The sequence below is a fragment of the Pollachius pollachius genome (genome assembly GCF_949987615.1).
Source record: "Pollachius pollachius genome assembly, chromosome: 1".
Taxonomy (NCBI): Eukaryota; Metazoa; Chordata; class Actinopteri; order Gadiformes; family Gadidae; genus Pollachius; species Pollachius pollachius.
Window position 1 is genome coordinate 3,838,693 of NC_136934.1, and position 21,781 is coordinate 3,860,473.

A 21,781-nucleotide genomic window follows, 5' to 3' on the forward strand; every position below is an offset into this window, starting at 1 on the left:
AATATATGTCATTGTCAAATGAGAAGATCAAAGAAGGCCTCTATCGAAGGGCGGGGCACTGCGCATGCGCGGTTTGCCTTCGTAGCTCTCGCTATCTGCTGCCTGCACAGTCTTCAGGGACCCGTCCCCATAAATCCCCCGAAATAGCGTTTTCTAAAGCTTAAGACCAGCTCACGTTGGCGTCGCATTTGACCAATAGCATCTCCACGTCTGTGAAAGCCACCGTTACCAGAAGTATTCCCCCGGGGCGTCGTCTGGTGAGCACCCAGAGCATCCACTCCTTCCATCGGTAGCTAACGCCTCCCGGACGCGCTAGTCCGTGTTACCAAGTGTGGGGAAAATACAGCCGCATCCGAGGGGTCGTCAAGATGTCGGGGTACCAGGGCAAGAAAAACATCCCGAGAATCACGGTAAACCGCTGGTTTTATTGTCATTTTTCTTGGTAAACACGCTGGGGTTGGGCCACATGAACATGACCACCATAGCCATTACATGGCCACCCGACGGATTAGCCCGCTAGCCGCCGCTGCTAAGCCCTTCTCTCCGTGCATCGACCGCCGCTAGCCACAGCCCCCCCGCCGCCGACAGTCGGCCGTCCATCTGACAGCAATGACACCTTATATAATGAGTTGGGTGTGGCGAGGTGGCCGCCTGGCCACTGTGCCTGGAGTAATCATTGGTGATGTAGTAAGGTGCAACATTTGCACCATTCATTTTCCCTGCCTGTGTCTTCACCGTGGGGTGACGGCGGTAAGCTGGCACCTGCAGCGTTGGCTGGTTGGGTGTAGCTGCAAGATGACGACCAAACAGCCCCATATGCTCATTCTTAACGTTTCAATTCTTGCGCTTGCAACTGTGCACCATCCACAGTGGTGTTCGTTCGTGAAACGGACGAATTTCCAGATAATGCCATGGCTGCAGAAGGAGTGCTTTAGGCCATCTTCTCCGAGTAAATTGGATGTATATTAAATGCAATTGTTTTTGCACCCATTGTTTTTCATCTCATACGTCAATGGGCCATCCGACTATATCGAGAATAGCATCCCTGCCAATAGAAGTTAAAGCCCTTCTGCGAACTAGGTCACTGGAAATATCCATCCCAGAGCTGGTTGCTGTTCGCTGTGATCATGAAGCTTTAATAGCAGGGGCTGTAATACTATGAATAATTAAAGCATAACTCCAACTTAAGTTAACCATTGAAATAAAAAGGGAATACTAAGGTCCCCGGTTCCAGACTGGCTGGTGTATTTTGCATGGGTGGCAGCTGTTGGATCTCCCACACAAGTGTATACTGTAGTACCATCAGCTGTAGCCACTGGTCCCAGGTATAATATGGGGACGGTTCTACCTGGGCCGCAGCCTCAGGGTACCCTTAAGACAGGGTAGAGTACTTGGCTTGGAGACATGGAGCACTCAGCCCATCTGGAGAAACACCACCTACTATTAGGTCTTGCTTTGTCGATCTCTATGCAGAATGTAGTTTGCTGCCTAAATCCCTCAACAACAAACCCACATACTTGTGTTGCAAAGCCATGGCTTGTCACACTTTTGATGGCTAGCCTATTGGTTCTCTAAAATCCTTGGATGTACGTTCATTGCTCCATGTCCATGACAGAAGTTAGAATTTGATTAAATTTGATGATTAAAAATGCATTGCATTAATAGTATGAACTGAAGTGGTATTTTCAATCCAGTGCATCTTATCTGCCATTTGCAAAGGGAAAAAAAAGCTCAGCCCAAACAATGTTTCCTGGGTTGCTGAGGTTAGGAATCGAGATGGTTCCTATGACCCACTTAAACCACTAATGGTCTGATGGATCAGTCAATACAACCTGGTTACCGGGCCTAATGTAGTCCCTCTCTCCCCTCCATCAGGGCCGCCGCTGGCATGTTCCTCCCCGTGGGCTTTGGTTCGAATTAGGCCTTGTTTTGTTTCATCAACCCTCCCTCCACAGACTTCATGGATTGCGATGCACCCGGTGTTCTCCCTTCCATCATTCGGATCAAAGTCGTTTGCGCTGCTCATGAAGTATTGTCGGTTAGTCTGGGAATGCACACTAGCCTGGTTTCCCCTGGCAACCACGTTTTGGCCGGTGGCTTCTTGTATCCATTAGAGTAGAGATTTGGCCACCGTGTTGCACCTGGGGCCCATACCCAGGGCCCCTGGTTATGGGCCCTTTAACCAGGGGTTAAAGAATGAACACCCGCCACCAGGCAATGATGGATACGTGGCAGTACAATTCAGGGATATATATATTTAACAATTGCTTGTTTTCTAAAAGTTCATTTTGGACCATGGTTGCAAGGGATTTGTTATTCACATGACTTTCTACAACTCAAACAGATGTACAAGCTCATTGTGTTTACAATACGACAATGCTAAATATTTAAAGGATGCATTTTACTGCATCATTCGCTTCTCCTCTGTCTGTTCAAAAATAGCCTGGTACTTGTGGTGACTCTTGCCTGCTCTGGGCCAATGGCTCATCATGTCTTGCTGCCATCCACTGGTCCATATTCCTCCACAGTGACTGAACGAGTGCTAACCAGCAAGACATGCGCTAGTTGGAGGAGAATATTTGTGGACAACACTGATTTCTGTTTCTATCTTTTAGAGCGATCGTCTTCTCGTGAAAGGAGCCAAGATTGTCAACGATGACCAGTCTTTCATGGCAGACATTTATATGGAGGATGGAGTCATCAAGTGAGTTTAACCGCTTTTCAAAAAACCCATTTTAACATTGCTTTGCATGAGCTAAAGTTATTATAATATGCATATGAAATATTCGTATCCTAATTCATTACAACTTTGGCCCATGCATATTCTAATGTTAATACTCTATATGAATGCAATTTGAATGGATGACCGAACGGTTGAACTGGAACATTATGTCCACATTAGTTTTGCATGAGAAAGTGTGATGAATCGCACTCAAGAACATGGGCATGGTCTTGGAATAGTATAGAAAAGCTATTTTAATAAACGCTATAGGAAAAAATATATAAAGATGTTTGGGCTGCATCAAATCTCCCTGTAAATGTGTCCAACAAAATCAAAAGATCCAATTTGTGCAGCAATTAGTGTTAGTGTAGTTGATGCAAAACGGTTTTGTTAGAAAAAACGAAATAGTCACCAATGATCAATTGCATTTCATTCCACTATGAATCATCTGGAATGGTTTTCTTTCTCAGGCAGCTCGGAGAAAACCTGATTGTTCCCGGGGGAGTGAAGATCATCGAGGCCCACGGGAAGATGGTCATGCCTGGGGGCATCGATGTGCACACGCGCTTCCAGATGCCGGACCGAGGCATGGTCTCCGCTGATGACTTCTACCAGGGCACCCGCGCCGCCCTGGCTGGGGGAACCACCATGATCGGTACATATCCCACCGCCATTGCCGCCACCACCGCCACCGCCACCACCACCACCACCACCACCACCACCGCCACCACCACCACCACTGCTTTGATTGTGAACACACAGCTAGCCCTCATAGAGAACATCAGCTTGCCATGGACTGGAGTGTGTGCACGCTGTGCGACAGTTTGATTCCCTTGTACTGTCGTTTGACTGTACCTGTCTGTGTGTTTGTGTGTGTGTGTGTGTGTGTGTGTGTGTGTGTGTGTGTGTGTGTGTGTGTGTGTGTGTGTGTGTGTGTGTGTGTGTGTGTGTGTGTGTGTGTGTGCGTGCGTGCGTGCGTGTGTGTGTGTAGTTGACCACGTGGTGCCAGAGCGAGGTGTGGGCCTCATCGCCGCCTTCAACCAGTGGAGGGAATGGGCCGACAGCAAGGCCTGCTGCGACTACTCGCTGCACGTGGACATCACCGAGTGGCACAAGGGCATCCAGGAGGAGATGGAGAGCCTGGTGAAGGACCACGGTAGGCGGCTCACGGAGCGCTCTGCGGTCGACCGGCAGGTGGTGGAGAAGGAGCCTCATCTACACGCTGAAAACACCAAACACCCCCCCGCTGTGTTTTCTTTCTGACTTCATGATCTGGTCCTTCAAAGGAAATGCTTGTACTTGATGCCGTTTGTCCATGTGGCTAACGAGACGTGAAGCGATGGAAACCGACGCATGCTAATACTTCTTGCCTGTTGAATGCCTGCGCAAAAACAAAACCGTTTCTTGAAGTTGAAATAACAATTCTCCTCATTTCCAAAGCACAGCTTGACCCTTACAGAATGAATCTTCTGTGATGTGGAAGCTCTCTAACTTGTACTCTGCGCTTGGTTCTGGATGTTTTCCCCCTTCTGGCTCTTAATTGCTCCCTTGGCTCTTTCTCTTCCTCTCCTGAAATCTCTATCTTCAGGTGTCAACTCTTTCCTGGTCTATTTGGCCTATAAGGATGTTTTCCAACTTTCTGACTCTGAGGTATGCTTGGCTAACCTAATCTTTGCTCACTGGTCGCTGTTGTTCATACACGTGTGTGTGTGTTTGCGTGTGTGTTTGTGTTTGTGTGTCGGCTCACTGCTTAGCCGCTACTGAGTAGCGTTTAGATGCGAGATGTTTGGCTGTGCGACCCGCGCCCTGACTCAGTGTTTGTTACCCTCTGGCAGATGTATGAGGTGTTCAGTGTGATCAGAGACCTGGGGGCCATTGCCCAGGTGCACGCGGAGAACGGCGACATTATTGCTGAGGTAAGTGAAAGCTCCCGTCAAATCATTGAACGCGCTCCCGTGGCTCAGCTCTGGGGTCTCATTCATGTGGTCGTTTGTGTTCCTTCTACCACTTTTCTGGGCTTCTAGGAGCAGCGTCGTATCCTGGATCTGGGCATCACTGGTCCCGAGGGCCACGCACTGAGCCGCCCAGAAGAGGTGAGAACTCGTCCACCCCTTCAGCGATCCATTGATTTATCAATTTAAACACACGATTATAAGAGACAGTATGTTTGGGATGTGTTGCTGTAAGAAACGATGGCAGACATACGGTGGAGAAATTACCCCAAATGCACAGCCATGCTGAAGAAAACCACCCACTGCCTTTCAATTCTGTATTATTTTGGTCAGCATGGGCTGGGGAAATTGCTTTTTATCAAGGTACATAAGAAACGGTCAGAGGTAGGGTTGGTTAGGGAGAACTTTTCTGAGAGAAAGTTTAGTTTTTTCACAGTCCGTAGGCAGATGATACCCCTGTGAAAGCCCTACCAATCTTTGGCCTGTAGAATATAATTGGTCCGGTAATGTAAAGGTGAGATGCATATGCAAGTTATGATCACACACACACACACACACATACACACACACACACACACACACACACACACACACACACACACACACACACACACACACACACACACATTTTCTTTATTTATTATTCTACTCCAACCCGTTCTCCCGAAGCATCGGATCAAATCGGACACGAAAAAAGTGTAGATTTGTGAATTGAATTTTTCACTGGTCTATTGCAGCAGACGTAAAAAAAAAAAAAAATGAATCCAAGTTCAACTTCAAAGTTGTGCAGGACCTGCTCAGCCCTGAAGGTCCCTTGTAAAACATTCCCGGGAAACGGGAATGTGTAGAGCACCACATCGGATCCTTCGGTCCCCCGGTGTGTAAGCCACACTCTCTGTGTTCCCTGGGGAACAGGTGGAGGCGGAGGCAGTGAATCGCGCGGTCACGGTGGCCAATCAGACCAACTGCCCCCTCTACATCACCAAGGTCATGAGCAAGAGCTCCGCTGATGTCATCGCCAGCGCCCGGAAAAAAGGTGAGAGGGGAAAACGGAAATAACGATGACGGCCGCACTTCTCCCCCCCCCCCCCCCTGCCGTTACCGACGATGTGCGGCTCGCCTGACTTTGGGTTCTCTCGTGACGCGCCCCGCCAGGCGCCGTGGTGTACGGGGAGCCCATCTCGGCCAGCCTGGGCACGGATGGCACCCACTACTGGAGCAAGAACTGGGCCACGGCAGCGGCCTACATCACCTCCCCTCCGCTCAGCACCGACCCCACCACCCCCGACTATCTCAACTCTCTGCTCGCCTGGTGGGTCGCATACGCCCGCATACGTCCTCTGTTACCTCTAGCCTCTGTTACAGCCTCTGCTATAGCTTCTGTTATAACAGAGGCTGTAACTGCCTCTGTTACAGCCTCTGTTATAGCCTCTGTAACTGCCTCTGTTATAGCCTCTGTTATAACAGAGGCTGTAACTGCCTCTGTTACAGCCTCTGTTATAGCCTCTGTAACTGCCTCTGTTACAGCCTCTGCTATAGCCTCTGTAACTGCCTCTGTTACAGCCTCTCTTACAGCCTCTGTTACAGCCTCTGTTATAGGCTCTGTTACAGCCTCTGCTATAGCCTCTGTTATAGCCTCTGTTACAGCCTCTCTTACAGCCTCTCTTACAGCCTCTCTTACAGCCTCTGTTACAGCCTCTGTTACAGCCTCTGTTACAGCCTCTGTTACAGCCTCTGTTATAGGCTCTGTTACAGCCTCTGCTATAGCCTCTGTTATAGCCTCTGTTATAGCCTCTGTTACAGCCTCTGTTACAGCCTCTGTTATAGCCTCTGTTATAGCCTCTGTTACAGCCTCTCTTACAGCCTCTGTTATAGGCTCTGTTACAGCCTCTGCTATAGCCTCTGTTACATCCTCTGCTTCGTCCTCTGCTATATCCTCCACATCATGTGCAATATCTTCCACTACATCATGTGCTATATCCTCTGCCAAGGACAAGTTAAAATCTGCTCTAGATCTAGAATCAAGGCCACATGCTGATGAAAACAATGAAATGAATGCAGTGCATATAGTGTAATCTTGTCAGGGATGGGTTTAAAGTCACATCATTGTGTCTTTGTGTGTGTTTTTATGTCCCTGTCATGCGTAGGGTGTGCTGCTGATGACACTTTTATGTTCTTTCAGAGTGTTCTTTCAGGTCAATCAAGCTCAGCTGAGTGAAGGATTACTTTAGTCGAAAATGAAAAACAATGCAGTGGCTTTAACTGCCCAACAGAGGGAGTGCTGTGTCCGTTAATGTAGGGAGATCACACATCATAACTCTCAATGAATAGTTATATAAAATCCGATGCACATGCTGACATTATTATTGACTAGCCGGCTGGTTTATTTTATTAATCAACGCGGGCCACTCCTGTGTCTAGACAGTATTGATCTGCGGTGAGCGGTCACTCACTCTGGATGAGAGGCTCACTGCGGTCCTGTTGTCTCCCCCTCGTCAGCGGGGACCTGCAGGTGACGGGCAGCGCCCACTGCACCTTCTCCACCTCCCAGCGCGCCGTGGGCAAGGACGACTTCACCCTGATCCCCGAGGGTACCAACGGCACGGAGGAGAGGCTGTCCCTCATCTGGGACAAGTGTGTGGTAAGACCCCCTGTGGATTCAGGACCGCTGAGTTCATCGCTGATGACCCATGTCTACAGATGTCCCTGTACCATTTGTTCCTTTCCGATTCCTGGACTTGAGTATCGGCCAATACAAGAGTATATACCGATACAGCATCCGGCATTGGAACTACTACTAGCACTTGTTCTTGTTGAAGGGTTCCCTTACGATGACGGCAATGTGTAGTGGCTTTGCTAACTGTTGACAAATTGTTTTTACAGAACTAGATCATTTACATTCATAATCTACAATTATAATAAATTTGTATTGTTATAGGGAAGTGTGAGCATCCATACTTTTCCGACAGCACACGTATGTCGGAGATGACGCATTTCCCATTCCGACTTCCGACTTCCCACTTCCGACCGTGAATGAGCGCAGCACAACACTGCAGTGTTTGTGATGTTCTTTGCCCGTGTAGTAAATGAGCTAGACATGTGATGGTATCGGGTCGAAACATAAACTTGCGTATTTGCCGATACGACTTTATTTTGCCCTTTTTTTTTGTGGCAGTATCGGCGAATTTCCGATACTGGTATCGGAACAACTCTACCCGTGTCCGGTGGTTAACCAACGCTCCCCTGTGTTCCCGCCAGGTGTCCGGGAAGATGGACGAGAACCAGTTTGTGTCGGTGACCAGCACCAACGCGGCCAAGATCTTCAACATGTACCCCCGCAAGGGGCGCATTGCCGTGGGCTCGGACGCCGACCTGGTGCTCTGGGACCCCGACGTCTCCAAGATCATCTCGGCCAAGACCCACAACCTGGTGAGAGGGGACCCCCCCCCCCCTGTGTGTGTGTGTGTGTGTGTGTGTGTGTGTGTCTGTGTGTGTGTGTGTGTGTGTGTGTGTGTGTGTGTGTCTGAGAGTCAGTCAGTTACGTTTGCCCTTTCCACAAATTGTATTTGATCACGTCGACAAAGATTATGCACATGGTCTGACACGACCGGAACATGACGCATCACACCTTTGTTCTGTGAGAAGAAGTCAAATGAGCTTTCATCAGCACCGTTTCATCGTTTGATTGGTTGGCGAGGGTCTGACTCTGGAGTATCATTGACGCCGTCGTGCTTATGCGCACATGTCTGCGCAAAGGTTTTGATCCCGAAAAGAATTGGTTGAAAAGCTGTCCCCTATAACTCCCACGCATAACTCTCCACTCTGCTCTCCCCCCCCAGTCCGTGGAGTACAACATCTTCGAGGGCGTGGAGGTGCGCGGAGGCCCCCTGGTGGTGATCAGCCAGGGCAAGGTGGTGCTGGAGGAGGGTGTCCTGCACACCACCGAGGGCTGCGGACGCTACGTTACCCGCAAGGCCTTCCCCGACCACGTGTACAAGAGGATCAAGGCCCGCAGCAGGGTGAGCCCGCCAGCACAGCCAACGCCAATAGCTTCCTTTAGAATGTCATTGTGTTTTAAAGGCAGCGTTAACGTTATCCTAGATGCAATCGGAATAATTGTGCCTAGAAGGTGGCCTGTACTGTGTGAGGTGGCCTGTATTGTGTGAGGTGGCCTGTACTGTGTGAGGTGGACTGTATTGTGGAAGGTGGACTGTATTGTGTGAGGTGGACTGTATTGTGTGAGGTGGACTGTATTGTGTGAGGTGGTCTGTATTGTGTGAGGTGGACTGTATTGTGTGAGGTGGACTGTACTGTGTGAGGTGGACTGTATTGTGTGAGGTGGCCTGTACTGTGTGAGGTGGACTGTATTGTGTGAGGTGGCCTGTACTGTGTGAGGTGGACTGTATTGTGTGAGGTGGCCTGTATTGTGGAAGGTGGCCTGTATTGTGGAAGGTGGACTGTATTGTGGAAGGTGGACTGTATTGTGTGAGGTGGCCTGTACTGTGTGAGGTGGACTGTATTTTGGAAGGTGGACTGTACTGTGTGAGGTGGACTGTATTGTGGAAGGTGGACTGTATTGTGTGAGGTGGCCTGTACTGTGTGAGGTGGACTGTATTGTGTGAGGTGGACTGTACTGGGGAAGCTGTGGCCCACAGAGGGTACTGTGACGTATTTGTCAATAGATTTGTAACGGCCCCTAAACATCTTAACATGTCGTATCGTACCGTGAGGTCCCCCGGTGATTCCAGTACCTCCCCAGGTAGGTGTGTTGTGGACCACCAGGCCATTGGTCTGGGGGGGGGGGGTTTCTCCACCAACTGGTCACTGATCCAGGGGGGGGTTTCTCCACCAGCTGGTCATTGATCCAGGGGGGGGTTTCTCCACCAACTGGTCATTGATCCAGCGGGGGGTTTCTCCACCAACTGGTCATTGATCCAGGGGGGGGTTTCTCCACCAACTGGTCATTAGTCCAGTGGGGTGGTGGTGTTTCTCCACTAACTGGTCATTAACCAGTGGGGGGCTGGGTTTCCCCACTAACTGGTCGTTGGTCCAGTGGGGGGTTTCCCCACTAACAGGTCGTTAACCGGGGGGGGGGGGGGGGGGGGTGTTCCTCCGCTAACCGGTCATCAACCGGTGGGGGGGGTGGTGTTCCTCCCACTAACCGTTGACGGGTGTGTTCCCCAGCTGACGGAGCTCCGCGGCGTCCCCAGGGGCCAGTACGACGGGCCGGTCTGTGACGTGGCCCCCTCCCCCAAGGTGATGTCGGCCACGTCCACGGCCAAGACCTCGCCCACCAAGCAGCAGCAGAAGCAGCAGCAGCAGCAGCACCAGCAGCAGAGCGCCGTTCAGCCAATGAGGAACCTGCATCAGTCCGGCTTCAGCCTGTCCGGTGGGTAATCCTACACTGGGTGGCCCCGCCCCCTAGCCTGGCTCCGCCCGCCTAAGTACTCCCGCTCAATTTCGATTTCCCTTCAGTGCTAGGTCTGGGTCTGCGGTGTGTGAGGGGGGTTCTCTCCGTCGAAATTTTCTGCGTCCAATCAGCGAACAGAGGGAGTGGCTGAGATCGATGACGCTAAAGTCAGCTCTCGTCGACAGACGTCTTCGCGCACGGTGATTGGTTTGTTTACAGCCTGCGCGCAACCTGATTCCCGGCCAAACGTTAGCGATTGGTTACGGCAGATCCAGAGTGGCACTAGGGCAGATCCAATAGTTTTAAACTTCAACAGACGCCCGCCGTCAAGGGAGTTAACGTTTGTCAATGGAGTGGGTCCAGACTCTCTGTATGAATGAAATGAAGTATGAGAGTCTGGTAGGACCGGGCTACCGAAGGGTCTGGAGAAGAGCAATATATTTCTTAATAGTTTCGATACATTTTTGCGGGAGCCAATCCCCAAGCTGGCTTTTCCCCCTGGGCTGGTTTAAGACAATGACGACAGGGAAGCGACGGCAAGCAGCCAATTGCGTACAGCGTCATTTCAACCAGGCCCGTTGATCACGCCTCTTGTGCTGAAGAAAATGACAGCAGCTTCCCCAGACCGAGCTCCAATCTACAATTGGAGCTCGGTCTGGCAATAGCCAGGCTGGGGTACTTCTGCACTCACCACCTTCCACTCTCTCTCAGACCCAAGTACAAGTACTTACATTTGGGTTCTCGCCGATACGAGTACTCAATAATACCATTATAGTTTGAAGGGCCAGTGAGGCAAATGTTTCTATGATTATTGAGTACTATGATAAGAAAAAAAAAAAAAAAGAATCCCTTCACCACAAAAACTGTGCTGAGGGCACTGGGAAAGATGAGGGCTGTGTGATCACCATGGTAACGGCCCACAGTAATTTTGTGATTCCTTTTTAGTTCCGTTGTGAAACTAATGATGCTCCATACACCGTAGCAATATACTTAGGTGTCAGGGAAGCCGCTGCTCAGACGGAGCTTCACTATCCTAACACACACACACACACACACCATAGCGGTGTGCAATAAGGTCCGAAAAGCCACATAAAAAAGAAAGAGAACCACTTTTTGGGTTCACTGGCTCTTAAATGTGTGTTACGTGGCATGGCGTGGTTGTATCAGAGAAGGCTTTACGAGTACATGAGCACAGTATCAGGCCAAGTTGAAACGTTGGTATCGGTATCGGTGTGTCCCTACCACAGACCTCAGTTATTCCAACTGCATCCAATTCTCTTGGTTTATGCGCGTCGCCATCTTAGTTTGACTCGTCATAGTTTGACTCCGCCTCATTTCCTTTAACCAAAACAGGGCATTGATCTCCCGCCCCCCATTGATGGGGGCGGGAGATACCCCCATCTAGCGGCTAGCTGTCACTCAAGAGGCCGCGGCCCTAATTATTCATACATTTGAACCTCCAATAAAATAAAAACTAGCCTCCTAGAAAAAAATTCACCCCCCTCAGTGTTGTCATGGAGATATGAACTAAACATACTGACTAGAATGTTTTTTTTTTTGGACCAGGCTGTAAATAGGTTTAACAAGACTGTGGTTGAGGCTTGGTCCCTACACACAACCTTGTGGGCGTGGCCGGCCCCTGTGGGCGTGGCCGGCCCCTGTGGGCGTGGTGGGCCCCTGTCGGCATGGTTGACCCCCTGCCTCGGCCGGTACACCAATGATCCCATCGTTCATCAACACGTGTTTTGTTTTTTCTCCCTTTGGTCTCGTTGATTCCGCAGGAGCCCAGGTGGACGACAACATCCCCCGCCGCAGCACCCAGCGCATCGTCGCGCCCCCCGGTGGCCGGGCCAACATCACCAGCCTGGGCTAGGCCCCCCCCCCCCCCCCCCCCCCCCCCCCCCCCCCCCCCCCGCGCGACGGCACTGCGGTGCCGACGCGACAGCGGGACCGGCGGCCATCTTAAAACCACTGTCACATCTCACCTGGTCCGCGCAACAAACTGTTGCACCCTAACGCACCCAAACCTGCAACTGCCCCTGCGTCTGCCCCTGCATCAACCCCACCAGTAATAAACCCATCTCTCCATCATGCACTGCACTCAGCCACTCGGTTTGGTTTTGAATCCTCCGTTTTTGTTTTCTAAGGTGTTCATGTTTCCAGAAGGCGTGTGTAGAGGGGGGAGGCTGTTTTAATCTTTCTGTTCAGGTTCTTAACGTTTTTTTCTTGACAATATTGTTTACATTTAAATATTATTTTGCGTGTACGTCATGTAGTTGCCTTCTTGGTTCGAACGTTAAAAAAAAATTATAAAATATCGAGTCAGTGAAGGGAAACATTTTGTGTCACAGTGGTTTGAACAAAAGAATGTGTTTTTAATATTCTTGTCTTGTTCTATTTATATGTTTATTTACTAAGTACAACTTCCTCTTTCAATCAAATGTAAGACCAACAAAAATGTGCTGAAATTGCGAACAATCTGAAACTTTCGTTGACCTGTTATTGATCTTACAATAGTGTCTAGACAGGCCATGTTTTATTGACTTTATTCCCCCTGGTTCCTAGTTGTGGTTTTCTTTAGTTATAATCGTGACGTTTGTTTTGTTGTTGAGCCATGGTGAAACCATAGTCGTGTTGTAGTGCATGGGTTGCACTGAAAGATGGTATTCTAGCATTACATTTACAGTTAACCTCAACTTAACTCTTTACTATGAACCTGTGACCACAAAAAAAGGCATATTATTGATTTTTAGCAGAATTTTTTTTAGCAGCATTTCAGGGCATTCACTTTTTATATGTTAACTCGTTTTGTCTTTCTATTCCAGCTCAGAGACCATAAGCTTGAGCTCTGTGCGTTTCCAAACCCCACACACGTGTGTTCATAGTGACATCCCAACAAAACCAACACACAGCACCGAGCGCTCACCTAGTTTGCCAACCACGCTCTCTGCACCTGGTGCTATACAACCAATGCTGTGTCTGTTCAGAGGACAGATAAGTCGATCCGTATGAACCCGCATCCACATGAGCAGGTGCTTTCCGGTCATAAAACTTCCGTAGTTTTTGCATCCGATCCCCAATGGTGAATATGTTTGTTAGAGGTCGCAGGGGGCTTTGATTTGTGTCGGATATGACTATTATTATTATTGATATGTTTTAAGGATATTCGTTTAAACCTAAACACTTGCCTGCCTATTCTATAAGATATGATAGCACACTGCAAGACTAGACTCATGCATCTATGAAGGTTCTGCGATAGAATTGGAGAAGAAAAACGTGCGCTTTTAAAAAGAGATAAAAACCACAACCTGACGAAAGGTGCTTCTGTTTGTATATGAATCCATTCCAGTGTGCTGCTGATGTGTCCGTTGTTCTCGATGAAATCGTTGATAGACTAGCGGCTCTTACGAGCCCTATTAGTGTTGTGAATGAAATTCAGATATCCGATAGTCCCTCGCTCCTTTGCTTGAACTACGTTGTCGACTCCCAGTCCTATGTGCGGTAGTATCAGTGACCACCAGAAGAACTCCCGGCTGTTGCTGCTGCCAGGCTCTGCTTCAACCAGTCTACCAATACTTTATTTATCGCCACGTCAAGTGTTGGGTTTCCAAAGCCACGGTAGTAAGACGCCAGCAGGGTTTTCTGTTTTTTGTTATGGTTTTTCGGTTTTTGATGTTGAGCACCATTGTCACACTCTTCCAAACTAGTGATATACTCTTGGTTATGTATGTTATGTAGGCAAATCAGAATTTGGGGGAGATCCTAGCTCCCCGACATTATTATTCGATCCAGTCTGTGTTAACTTCAGTGGATTAAAAAATACAGTAAATACCACACTTGTCCCGAGTCGTTTGTGAAGATGAATCATTGGACACTGCAGGCTTCACACACGCGCCTTTTGGGGTTTCATGGACACACGCTCCAGTGCGACTTTTGAGGTGCTAATTGAAAAGAAAGTCTGTTCTCATTGGTATCAAATAATCTGCCTCCACTAGATGGAAACCTTGAGCCTTGTCAGACATCTTCATGCCCAGGCATATGCATGAAACCCAAGGATGAACTCGGTTCGGATCATTCACATAACAGTGGTCACTTCTGTTGGGTTTTATTTCTGAGAATCGCAATTTCTTTTTTGCATTTCTCATGCCCTGCGGTTTGTTGACGCATCGTCCAATTAGAGATGGATGGACGCACTGCCGTGAGAGCAACATTAAGTCAACTTCTTGAGCAGATCAGGAGAGCGTAAAGAACAGTAGGACGAGCAAGGAAAAGCCTCCCGGGAAACTTTGTACTGAGATATGACTCATGCCCGTTGGCATGCAAACTACAATTCCCACAAGCCCCCCCGCCCCCCAGTAACAACATGGGCCCTTTTCTAATCACTGATGAATTAAAACTGTGTTTACTTGTCTACACAGCCTGCAATGCAGGATGCTGTTGGGAAAACAGAACCGGTTTAATTATGTTTCTGATGACTTGGGAGAATTTTTTATCTTTAATTTAAGAAATAAGTAGTCAGCAATGTTACAAAAGCATTTCATCAACCAGACAAGACCACAGCAGGAGGACATAAAATAGCCTTTTTTTTTAACTGTAGACTGTAAATGTTCCAACCCCTTAATCTCTGTCTGGCGTTTGAGGGTAAAAACGTGTTCAGTTTAAATTTCAACACAAAGGTAATTAATCAAGGTTGTGATCATTAGGCTTTCGCCTGTTCATAAGTGACAGCCTTGGGCTGGGCATGTTGATTGAAAATGTCTGCCATTCGAGGGCCAGGCAGCGTGGGTGGTGGGTGGTGTGTGCTCCCCCCCTCCCAGGTCTGGGTCTGAGATGGTGGTGTGATTTACAGCTTGACAGACGATGGCACAGGGGACTGGCGGTCTGCTGCTGTCTGCTGCTGACATCACCCCCCTTCTCCCACTCCTTTCTAAATAGTTTTTGGTGCTGTAGGCAGGGGAGTGTGTGTGCATTTTTATTTGTATGTGTGCCTGCCTAGGTGTGTGTGTGTGTGTGTGTGTGTGCGCACCTGGGTTTGGGTGTGAGTGCTCGTAAAGGAGTGTGCATTTGTGTGTGAGCGTGTGTGTGTGTGCACGCCTGGGTTTGTGTGTGAGTGCTTGTAAAGGAGTGTGCGTTTGTGTATGAGCGTGTGTGTGTGTGCGGGCGGGCGTGCGTGCCTGCGTTTTTGTGTGCTTGTAAACGAGTGTGCTATGTGGGCGAGCATGTGGGTGTGAGTGTGCTTGTGGGTGTGTGTGTGTGTGTGTGTGTGTGTGTGTGTGTGTGTGTGTGTGTACATGTGTGCGAGGGCACATGCGTGCGTGGGTGTGTGTGCGTATGAGCCTATGCGCTTGCTGATGCTATTTGTGGCTATTGTTGGAACTATTGCTCAGACTTTCAGAAACAGTGCAACGTGACGCTACTGTTAAAAAAGCTTAGAACTGATCAATACTAGTACTTGCCCTTTTGTCCTGTCAGGATTCATCACAAAAGTCGGCCGCATGTATCCACGGCGAATGCTAACATTGGCCCGAACCCCTCCACTCACTTTACTACATGGCACGCGTTCAATTTTGTAATAATCAAGAGACAGGAACCAAATAATTCCCTTTCGAGTGCTGCAGTGTGTGAGTGATGCGATTCATAGACGAGAAGAGTGCTGCCTGAGAGTGGTATATTTGAAACCGCACATGTCAAGACTTGGCAGCTCTGAATCTGGTGAATTAAGAGGCTTGTGGGTCAGTCGGGATTTAGGTCAGAAACCGCAAGGTTACTTCGATTCCCTCCGGTAAGTATCACAGAGTCCATCTGCCGGAAATATACGGTTGGAAGATAAGGTAAAAGGGTTTTAGCGGGGCTATTGTTCAGCGAATGAACAAAATTAGTTCTATTCAGAACATAAGCTGTTGTTGTTCTAAATCAACAGACCCACAGTCTTTCTGGGTTTGTGATGTAGAGTCCAACAAACCAAGGTCTGAACATTGAAACAGTCGGTATATTGAGGCTACAAATACAGCAAGAAAAACGCTTTTTTGGGGACAGCTTATGATGCGACACAATATATTCAATATCATCTGGCATTTATGTACATGTTAGGCAATTCTGACAGTGCTCAGTTAGGAAAGAAATGTAAACATCAACTCATTCCGGTCAATCACAGACTTTGATCCACAACTCTTTGTGTATATAATGGCACGTCTTTCTATCTCCACCACATCCACTGGCTCTTTCTCGGGAAGCCATGTCCAGTCTGTCAGCGTCTCTACAAGAGATTATAAATAGTGCAGCACCCAGGGGTGGGAGAGGGGATGAGGAACGGAGGCGGAGCTTACCGATGACCTGCTGTCAGACCGGCTCTCCGTCACTCAGAGACATTTGGTGGATCTTAATGGTGGGAAGCTCTTTTCCCAGAGGGGGGCGCTGGGGCCCCGACCTGGGCTCCGGGGGGGCCCCGCCCACCATGACGCAGCAGCAGGTGGTCCGGAAGCTCTTCCTGCACAGTTTGGCCACCTTGGCCCCGCTGCTCCCCATCGGGCCCCGCCCGATGGCCCCCGGCCCGGACGGGGCCCTCCACTCGCGAGCGCCCCTGGAGGAAGGCGTGCGGGACAGGCCCGCGGAGGACGAGGGGCTGAGGCGCGAGGGGTCCCGCCTCTCGTCCAGGCCGAGGCGGAGGGGGTGGGCGTGGCGCTGGCTCGGCAGCGGACTCAGGTGGAGCGGGGGTTTGGGCGGGGCCCGCAGACAGCGGATCCCCAGCAGGCTCTGGAAGGCCTTCCTGAACTCCAGGTTGGAGCAGGGGTAGATGATGGGGTTAATGCAGCTGTTGAAGTAGCCCAGCCAGAAGGTGACCTTGAAGGCGGTGTCTGACGGTCGGTACTTGGGGAACATGGCACCTGCGTCAGGCGTGGGAGATACAGAGAGAGTGGGGGGGGGGACATAAAGTTAATCCGGAGACGGAAGCGAATGAAAGAACTTGGTTGGCACCTGCGCCTGAATGCAACAATGGGACTTGTTGATTTGAATCTGCGTTTTATCGCGCAGCGTTCGGAAACAAACAATTGATCAAAGGCTGTTCAGAGGAGGAACGTGGGTTTGGGGCGAGTGTCTCACTTTGAATGGCTCTTTCATCACTCCTTCTGTGGCACACTGGAAACCCCAATATCATCAAAAGACATTGTTGAAGAATTGCTCTGCTTTCAATTTTGAAAAAAAATTACAGTTTTGAAAGAGTATGTTCAGGTTGATAATGAAAAAGTGACAGATTTGATTAACTGGCTCATTACATGTAGTGTAGGCTTCGATGTCATTGCCGATGCAAGTGACGGCTTGCATATGCAGTGGCTGCCAGTAGCAAGTTCAAATAATTAAACGGCTGACACGGTGGTAGGCAGGGATATTAAGCATCTATCTCAGAGCAGCTACCAGCTCGACTCATGAATTCCATCTCCATCGGAGACAGCTAACGTGGGGGTTTGGAGAGATCACATCGTGGGGTGAGGATGGATCGGGCGGAGAGGTGAGGGGTTCAAGAGCTCATGGTTTTTACGCCCGGCTGTGCAAGTCATCCGTTTCATCCCCCTATGGCCCCAAAAACAACAGCCTATTATTGCTTTTGCGCTTGATTGATTTGTGTTTTCTGGGTTTAAACTGACGTTTTTACTGCAGGTGTTCACCTAAACGTGTTAATGTATCAAATTGGAGGTGGCTGGCTTTCAGTTGAAAAACTCTAAATCTCTCAAATCGATGCGGAATATAGTCAGGCAGTGTTTTCATTTATGTTGGATTAACAGAGAGATACTATAGAACAATATCCTCAATTTTATAAACTCTTTGAATTCAATTGAATCTTCCACTTTTAACTGCTTTACTTTCTGTGAGGGAGATCAAAAGATGTGGAGGGGAGATCAGGGAAACGCAATCCCAAAAAACGAAGCACCAATCTGGTGTTTACCTGATATCTGACTGGATCACATCTACGTTTCCTTTATCTTGTATGAAAAACCCTACTAATCCAGCTAAATCCTTTCAGCACAAATCCCCAAATGGGCTACGGGCCTGCTACTACCACGGCCGCTTCTACATCGTTTCATTCACTGTCATGGAGTTGGATGCCTGGAAGCCACTGGAAGAAGAAGCCTAATCCAAACAGTAGCAGTCGATATATTTAAGAGAATGCGAATGCAGAGAGGACACAGACCCCGGGGGGAGCTCGCCTTCTGCCACTTAAACACCGAGCGAGGGGCGTTCCTCTTGTGAACACACAGCACTGCAACCCACGTGCGCATGTGCAACCTCGCTTTTTTTTGGCGTTCTTTTAAAAAATCACAGGATGTCCCTGAGCCAATCAATATGTCCAATGAGCCCTGACTTAGCCGTTATTGCTGATCTCTCTTTCTCTGTGTCACGCCTCAGATGACATTGCGATACAGTGTAGGTGAAACAGGAGAGGAGGAGGAGGAGGAGGAAGAGGAGGGTGGCCGAGGAGGAGGAAAAACGAGAGGGTGCCGTGCTTGTCGTGAAACCCCAGTGTCCTAAAAGCCCTTGTGTTCAAAGAGCAAGAGACAAGAGACTGAGAGAGACAGAGAGAGAGAGAGAGAGAGAGAGAGAGAGAGAGAGAGAGAGAGAGAGAGGGACAGAGACAGAGATAGAGAGAGAGACAGAGAGAGACAGAGAGCGAGAGAGAGAGAGGGAGAGAGAGGGAGAGAGAGAGGGAGAGAGAGAGTTGAAGGCTCCAGGAGCTGTCTGAGTAGCGGTCTATTTATAGATCATGTGGGTTTTTTTTAATGGCCAAGGATAAGTAGCACAATGGTTTGTGGAATTATTTCCAGGATTTACGATCACCCTCCCCGTTATTCATCTGCATCACAGAGGGCTGCTCCCCGGCCCGTCTGGAAGAGAGATTCAATTAACGTTGTCACTCTAATGAGATCGGAAGTCATGCGCTCTATTAATAGGTATACGCAATTAATGCATGCCTGTTTTTAATTTGGCCCGATCACGGCTGCAAGAGGGCGTCCCTGCCATGATTAATTGGAAAGGAGGAATAAACAAATGGCATCATTATTATGGGATGCCCATTGTTCCTTCGTTAACCGCACAACCACCGAGTTCAATAATGAACGAGGTTCACTTCTCTCCAGTGCTTCTCCCCGTAGAGCGTATGCTAAAACGTTTGGCTCCCGGCCCCCCGGGCGGGGGGGGGGGGGTTCACAGACAGGACGCCGGCCACTTAATCACTCACCGATGGGCAGCACGAGGAAGAAGGGCAGCCAGCAGAGCACGAAGCAGCCCACCACAATGCCCAGGGTCTTGGCCGCCTTCTTCTGACGCGTGAACTTGAGCAGGCGGAGGGCAAAGTGCGTGCGGCTCCGTAGGGCGTCGTCCTCCTCCGTCACCGCGGCGGCGTTGCCCTTGTGGATGCGCAGCGTCACGCACTCCGAGTCGGACCACTCCGTCTTGTGGCCCTCCCTGAGGCCCCGGCTCTCCCGTTGGGCCACCACGTACACCCGGAAGTACATGGCCAGGATGACGGCCAGCGGCAGGTAGAAGGAGCCCACGGCCGAGAACACGGCGTAGGCGGGCTCCTCGGTGATCTTGCACACCGTCTCGTCCTCCGGCGCCGGCTCCTTCCAGCCGAACAGCGGGCCGATGGAGATGACCACGGACAGCACCCAGAGGGCCACCACCGCCAGCAACGCCCGCTTCTCCGTCACGATGGCCGGGTAGCGCAGCGGGTAGCTGACGCCCACGTAGCGGTCCACGGAGATCACGCACAGGCTCATGATGGAGGCGGTGCAGCACAGCACGTCCACCGCCGCCCACACGGTGCAGAACACCCGGCCGAACACCCAGCGGTCCAGGATCTCCAGGATGGCGGAGAAGGGCAGCACGGTGGAGCTCAGCAGCAGGTCGGCCACCGCCAGGTTCACGATGAAGTAGTTGGTGACCGTCCGGAGCTGCCGGTGGCACGCCACCGACAGGATGACCAGGATGTTGCCCACCACGCCGAACAGGATGATGCCACCCAGCACCAGACCCAGGCTCACGGCCTTCACCGCGTTGAACCCCGGCCCCGGCAACCGGCTGCTGCAGTTGGAGCAGTTGTGACCGGGAGGCTCCGAGGTCATGCCGTCCGGGAGAGAGCGAACCATCTGCTCTAGCGCAGCCATGAGGGGTTACGTTGCCCTGTGCCCCAGATATACACCAAAGGGAGGCATCTGGGTGGCATGTGGCTCAAGAGATAGAGCAGGTCGGCTGGTAACCGGAAGGCGGCTAGTTCGCTCCCCGGCTCCTCCTGGCTGAGTGTCGAGGTGTCCCTGAGCAAGACACCTCACCCTAACTGCTCCCGACGAGCTGGCTGTCGCCTTGAATGGTTGTCATCGCTGTCGGTGTGTGAACGTGACCATAGAATGAAGTAAATGCAGTCCGTTCACCATTTACCATCTTCTGGTCTCTGTGGCTGGACTAGGGGGTGAGGGGAAGGAAACAGGGATTTAGAGCGGTGTAATGAAAGCCATTACAATAATGACAACATTAAGTCGGTGCTGTCAACACGTCATTTAAATGAGGATGTCGCTATCGTACGGGCAGCTGACTGAGCGTTGCAGCAGGCGAAGGCTGCTGCACAGGCACCGGCTGGAAAAAAAATCATCTGTGCAAAGCACAGCACCAGGGATGACACGGGGTAATCTATTATAAAAATGTCACTGATGTTAAAGTGATTATGCAGCAGGGCCATATGAACAGGATTTATTCCAAAATGGCAATACCATTTGTAATACATCCTCATGCGTCTCAGTGCACCTGTTTACTGCCTCTAAGGTTTAAGGGTTTTAAATGAAGTTAGGGATACGGCCGTCATCATCACCATCATCATACTTCTGCCGAATGGTGACTGGAGCTGCTGACCGTGGCGAGGCAGAGTGTCCCGTCCTTAATGACGCGCTGGGAGAGGGGTGGATGAGCCAGGCTTGGGCAGGGAGCCAAGGCCGGACGACCATGATGAGAGGAGCTCCGGCCACGTGGTCAGGAACCTTTGGAGACAGAAACAGAGGAAACGGGCTTTGACGGAAAACACACCACTTATTTTTGTGGTGTGTCAGCAGCCAGACACAAAGACACAACTCGTGTTGTGATTCCGTATTTAATCCGATTTTTTTTTACTAGAAACAAGCTTTTCAAAACAAGGAAAATGTGACAGTGTTTCTCCGTTTCATTGTTTTCACTTATTTTTGGTGGTGTGTTGCACCCAGACACAAAGACACTACTGAACCCTAGGTGTGTGTATATATATATGATAGTTGTATATTGCCATTGGTTTACTCGTGTTGTGATTCCATATTTCATTGTTTTTTTTTACTAGAATCAAGTAAGATGGGATTGTGTTTCTCGTTTTTATTATTTTGGTGCTGTGTTTCTTGGCACCCAGAAAAAAAAGACAGTAGTACATACAGTAATGTACTCCTGTGGTCATTCCATATTTCATTATATTGTTTTACTAGAATCAAGCTTTCATTACAAGAAAGGTGGGGTTGTATTTCTCCATTTCGTTGTGTTGTCTGATGTACGCACTACATTGATTTGTGCTCGTCTCTCTGCATCTCTCTCGTTTGGATTGGATATATCCCGTTACTATGGCGAGTGTCTAGGGTTCCTCGGTTTGGAAACCCTGTCCGGCATCCACCCCTGCACCTTGACAGATGTGCA

General features: G+C 49.7%; 2 protein-coding genes across 2 annotated transcripts; one reads left to right on the forward strand and one right to left on the reverse strand.

Annotated features, from left to right (window-relative positions):
• The first annotated feature begins 92 nt into the window (after positions 1 to 92).
• Positions 93 to 11,964, forward strand: dpysl2a (dihydropyrimidinase like 2a). Its single transcript, XM_079730541.1, has 14 exons — positions 93 to 410; positions 2,616 to 2,704; positions 3,193 to 3,377; positions 3,714 to 3,878; positions 4,311 to 4,372; positions 4,558 to 4,638; positions 4,747 to 4,815; positions 5,590 to 5,710; positions 5,830 to 5,986; positions 7,174 to 7,315; positions 7,933 to 8,103; positions 8,514 to 8,693; positions 9,859 to 10,063; positions 11,866 to 11,964. The coding sequence occupies exons 1-14, from the start codon at positions 369 to 371 to the stop codon at positions 11,955 to 11,957; spliced, it is 1,761 nt and encodes a 586-aa protein (XP_079586667.1). The 5' UTR covers positions 93 to 368; the 3' UTR covers positions 11,958 to 11,964.
• A 4,459-nt stretch (positions 11,965 to 16,423) lies between these two features.
• Positions 16,424 to 20,244, reverse strand: adra1aa (adrenoceptor alpha 1Aa; the record flags this gene model as incomplete). The annotated part of the gene is made up of 2 exons (XM_079756259.1): positions 16,424 to 16,968; positions 19,317 to 20,244. The coding sequence occupies 2 exons, from the start codon at positions 20,242 to 20,244 to the stop codon at positions 16,424 to 16,426; spliced, it is 1,473 nt and encodes a 490-aa protein (XP_079612385.1).
• Between the last annotated feature and the right edge of the window lie 1,537 nt (positions 20,245 to 21,781).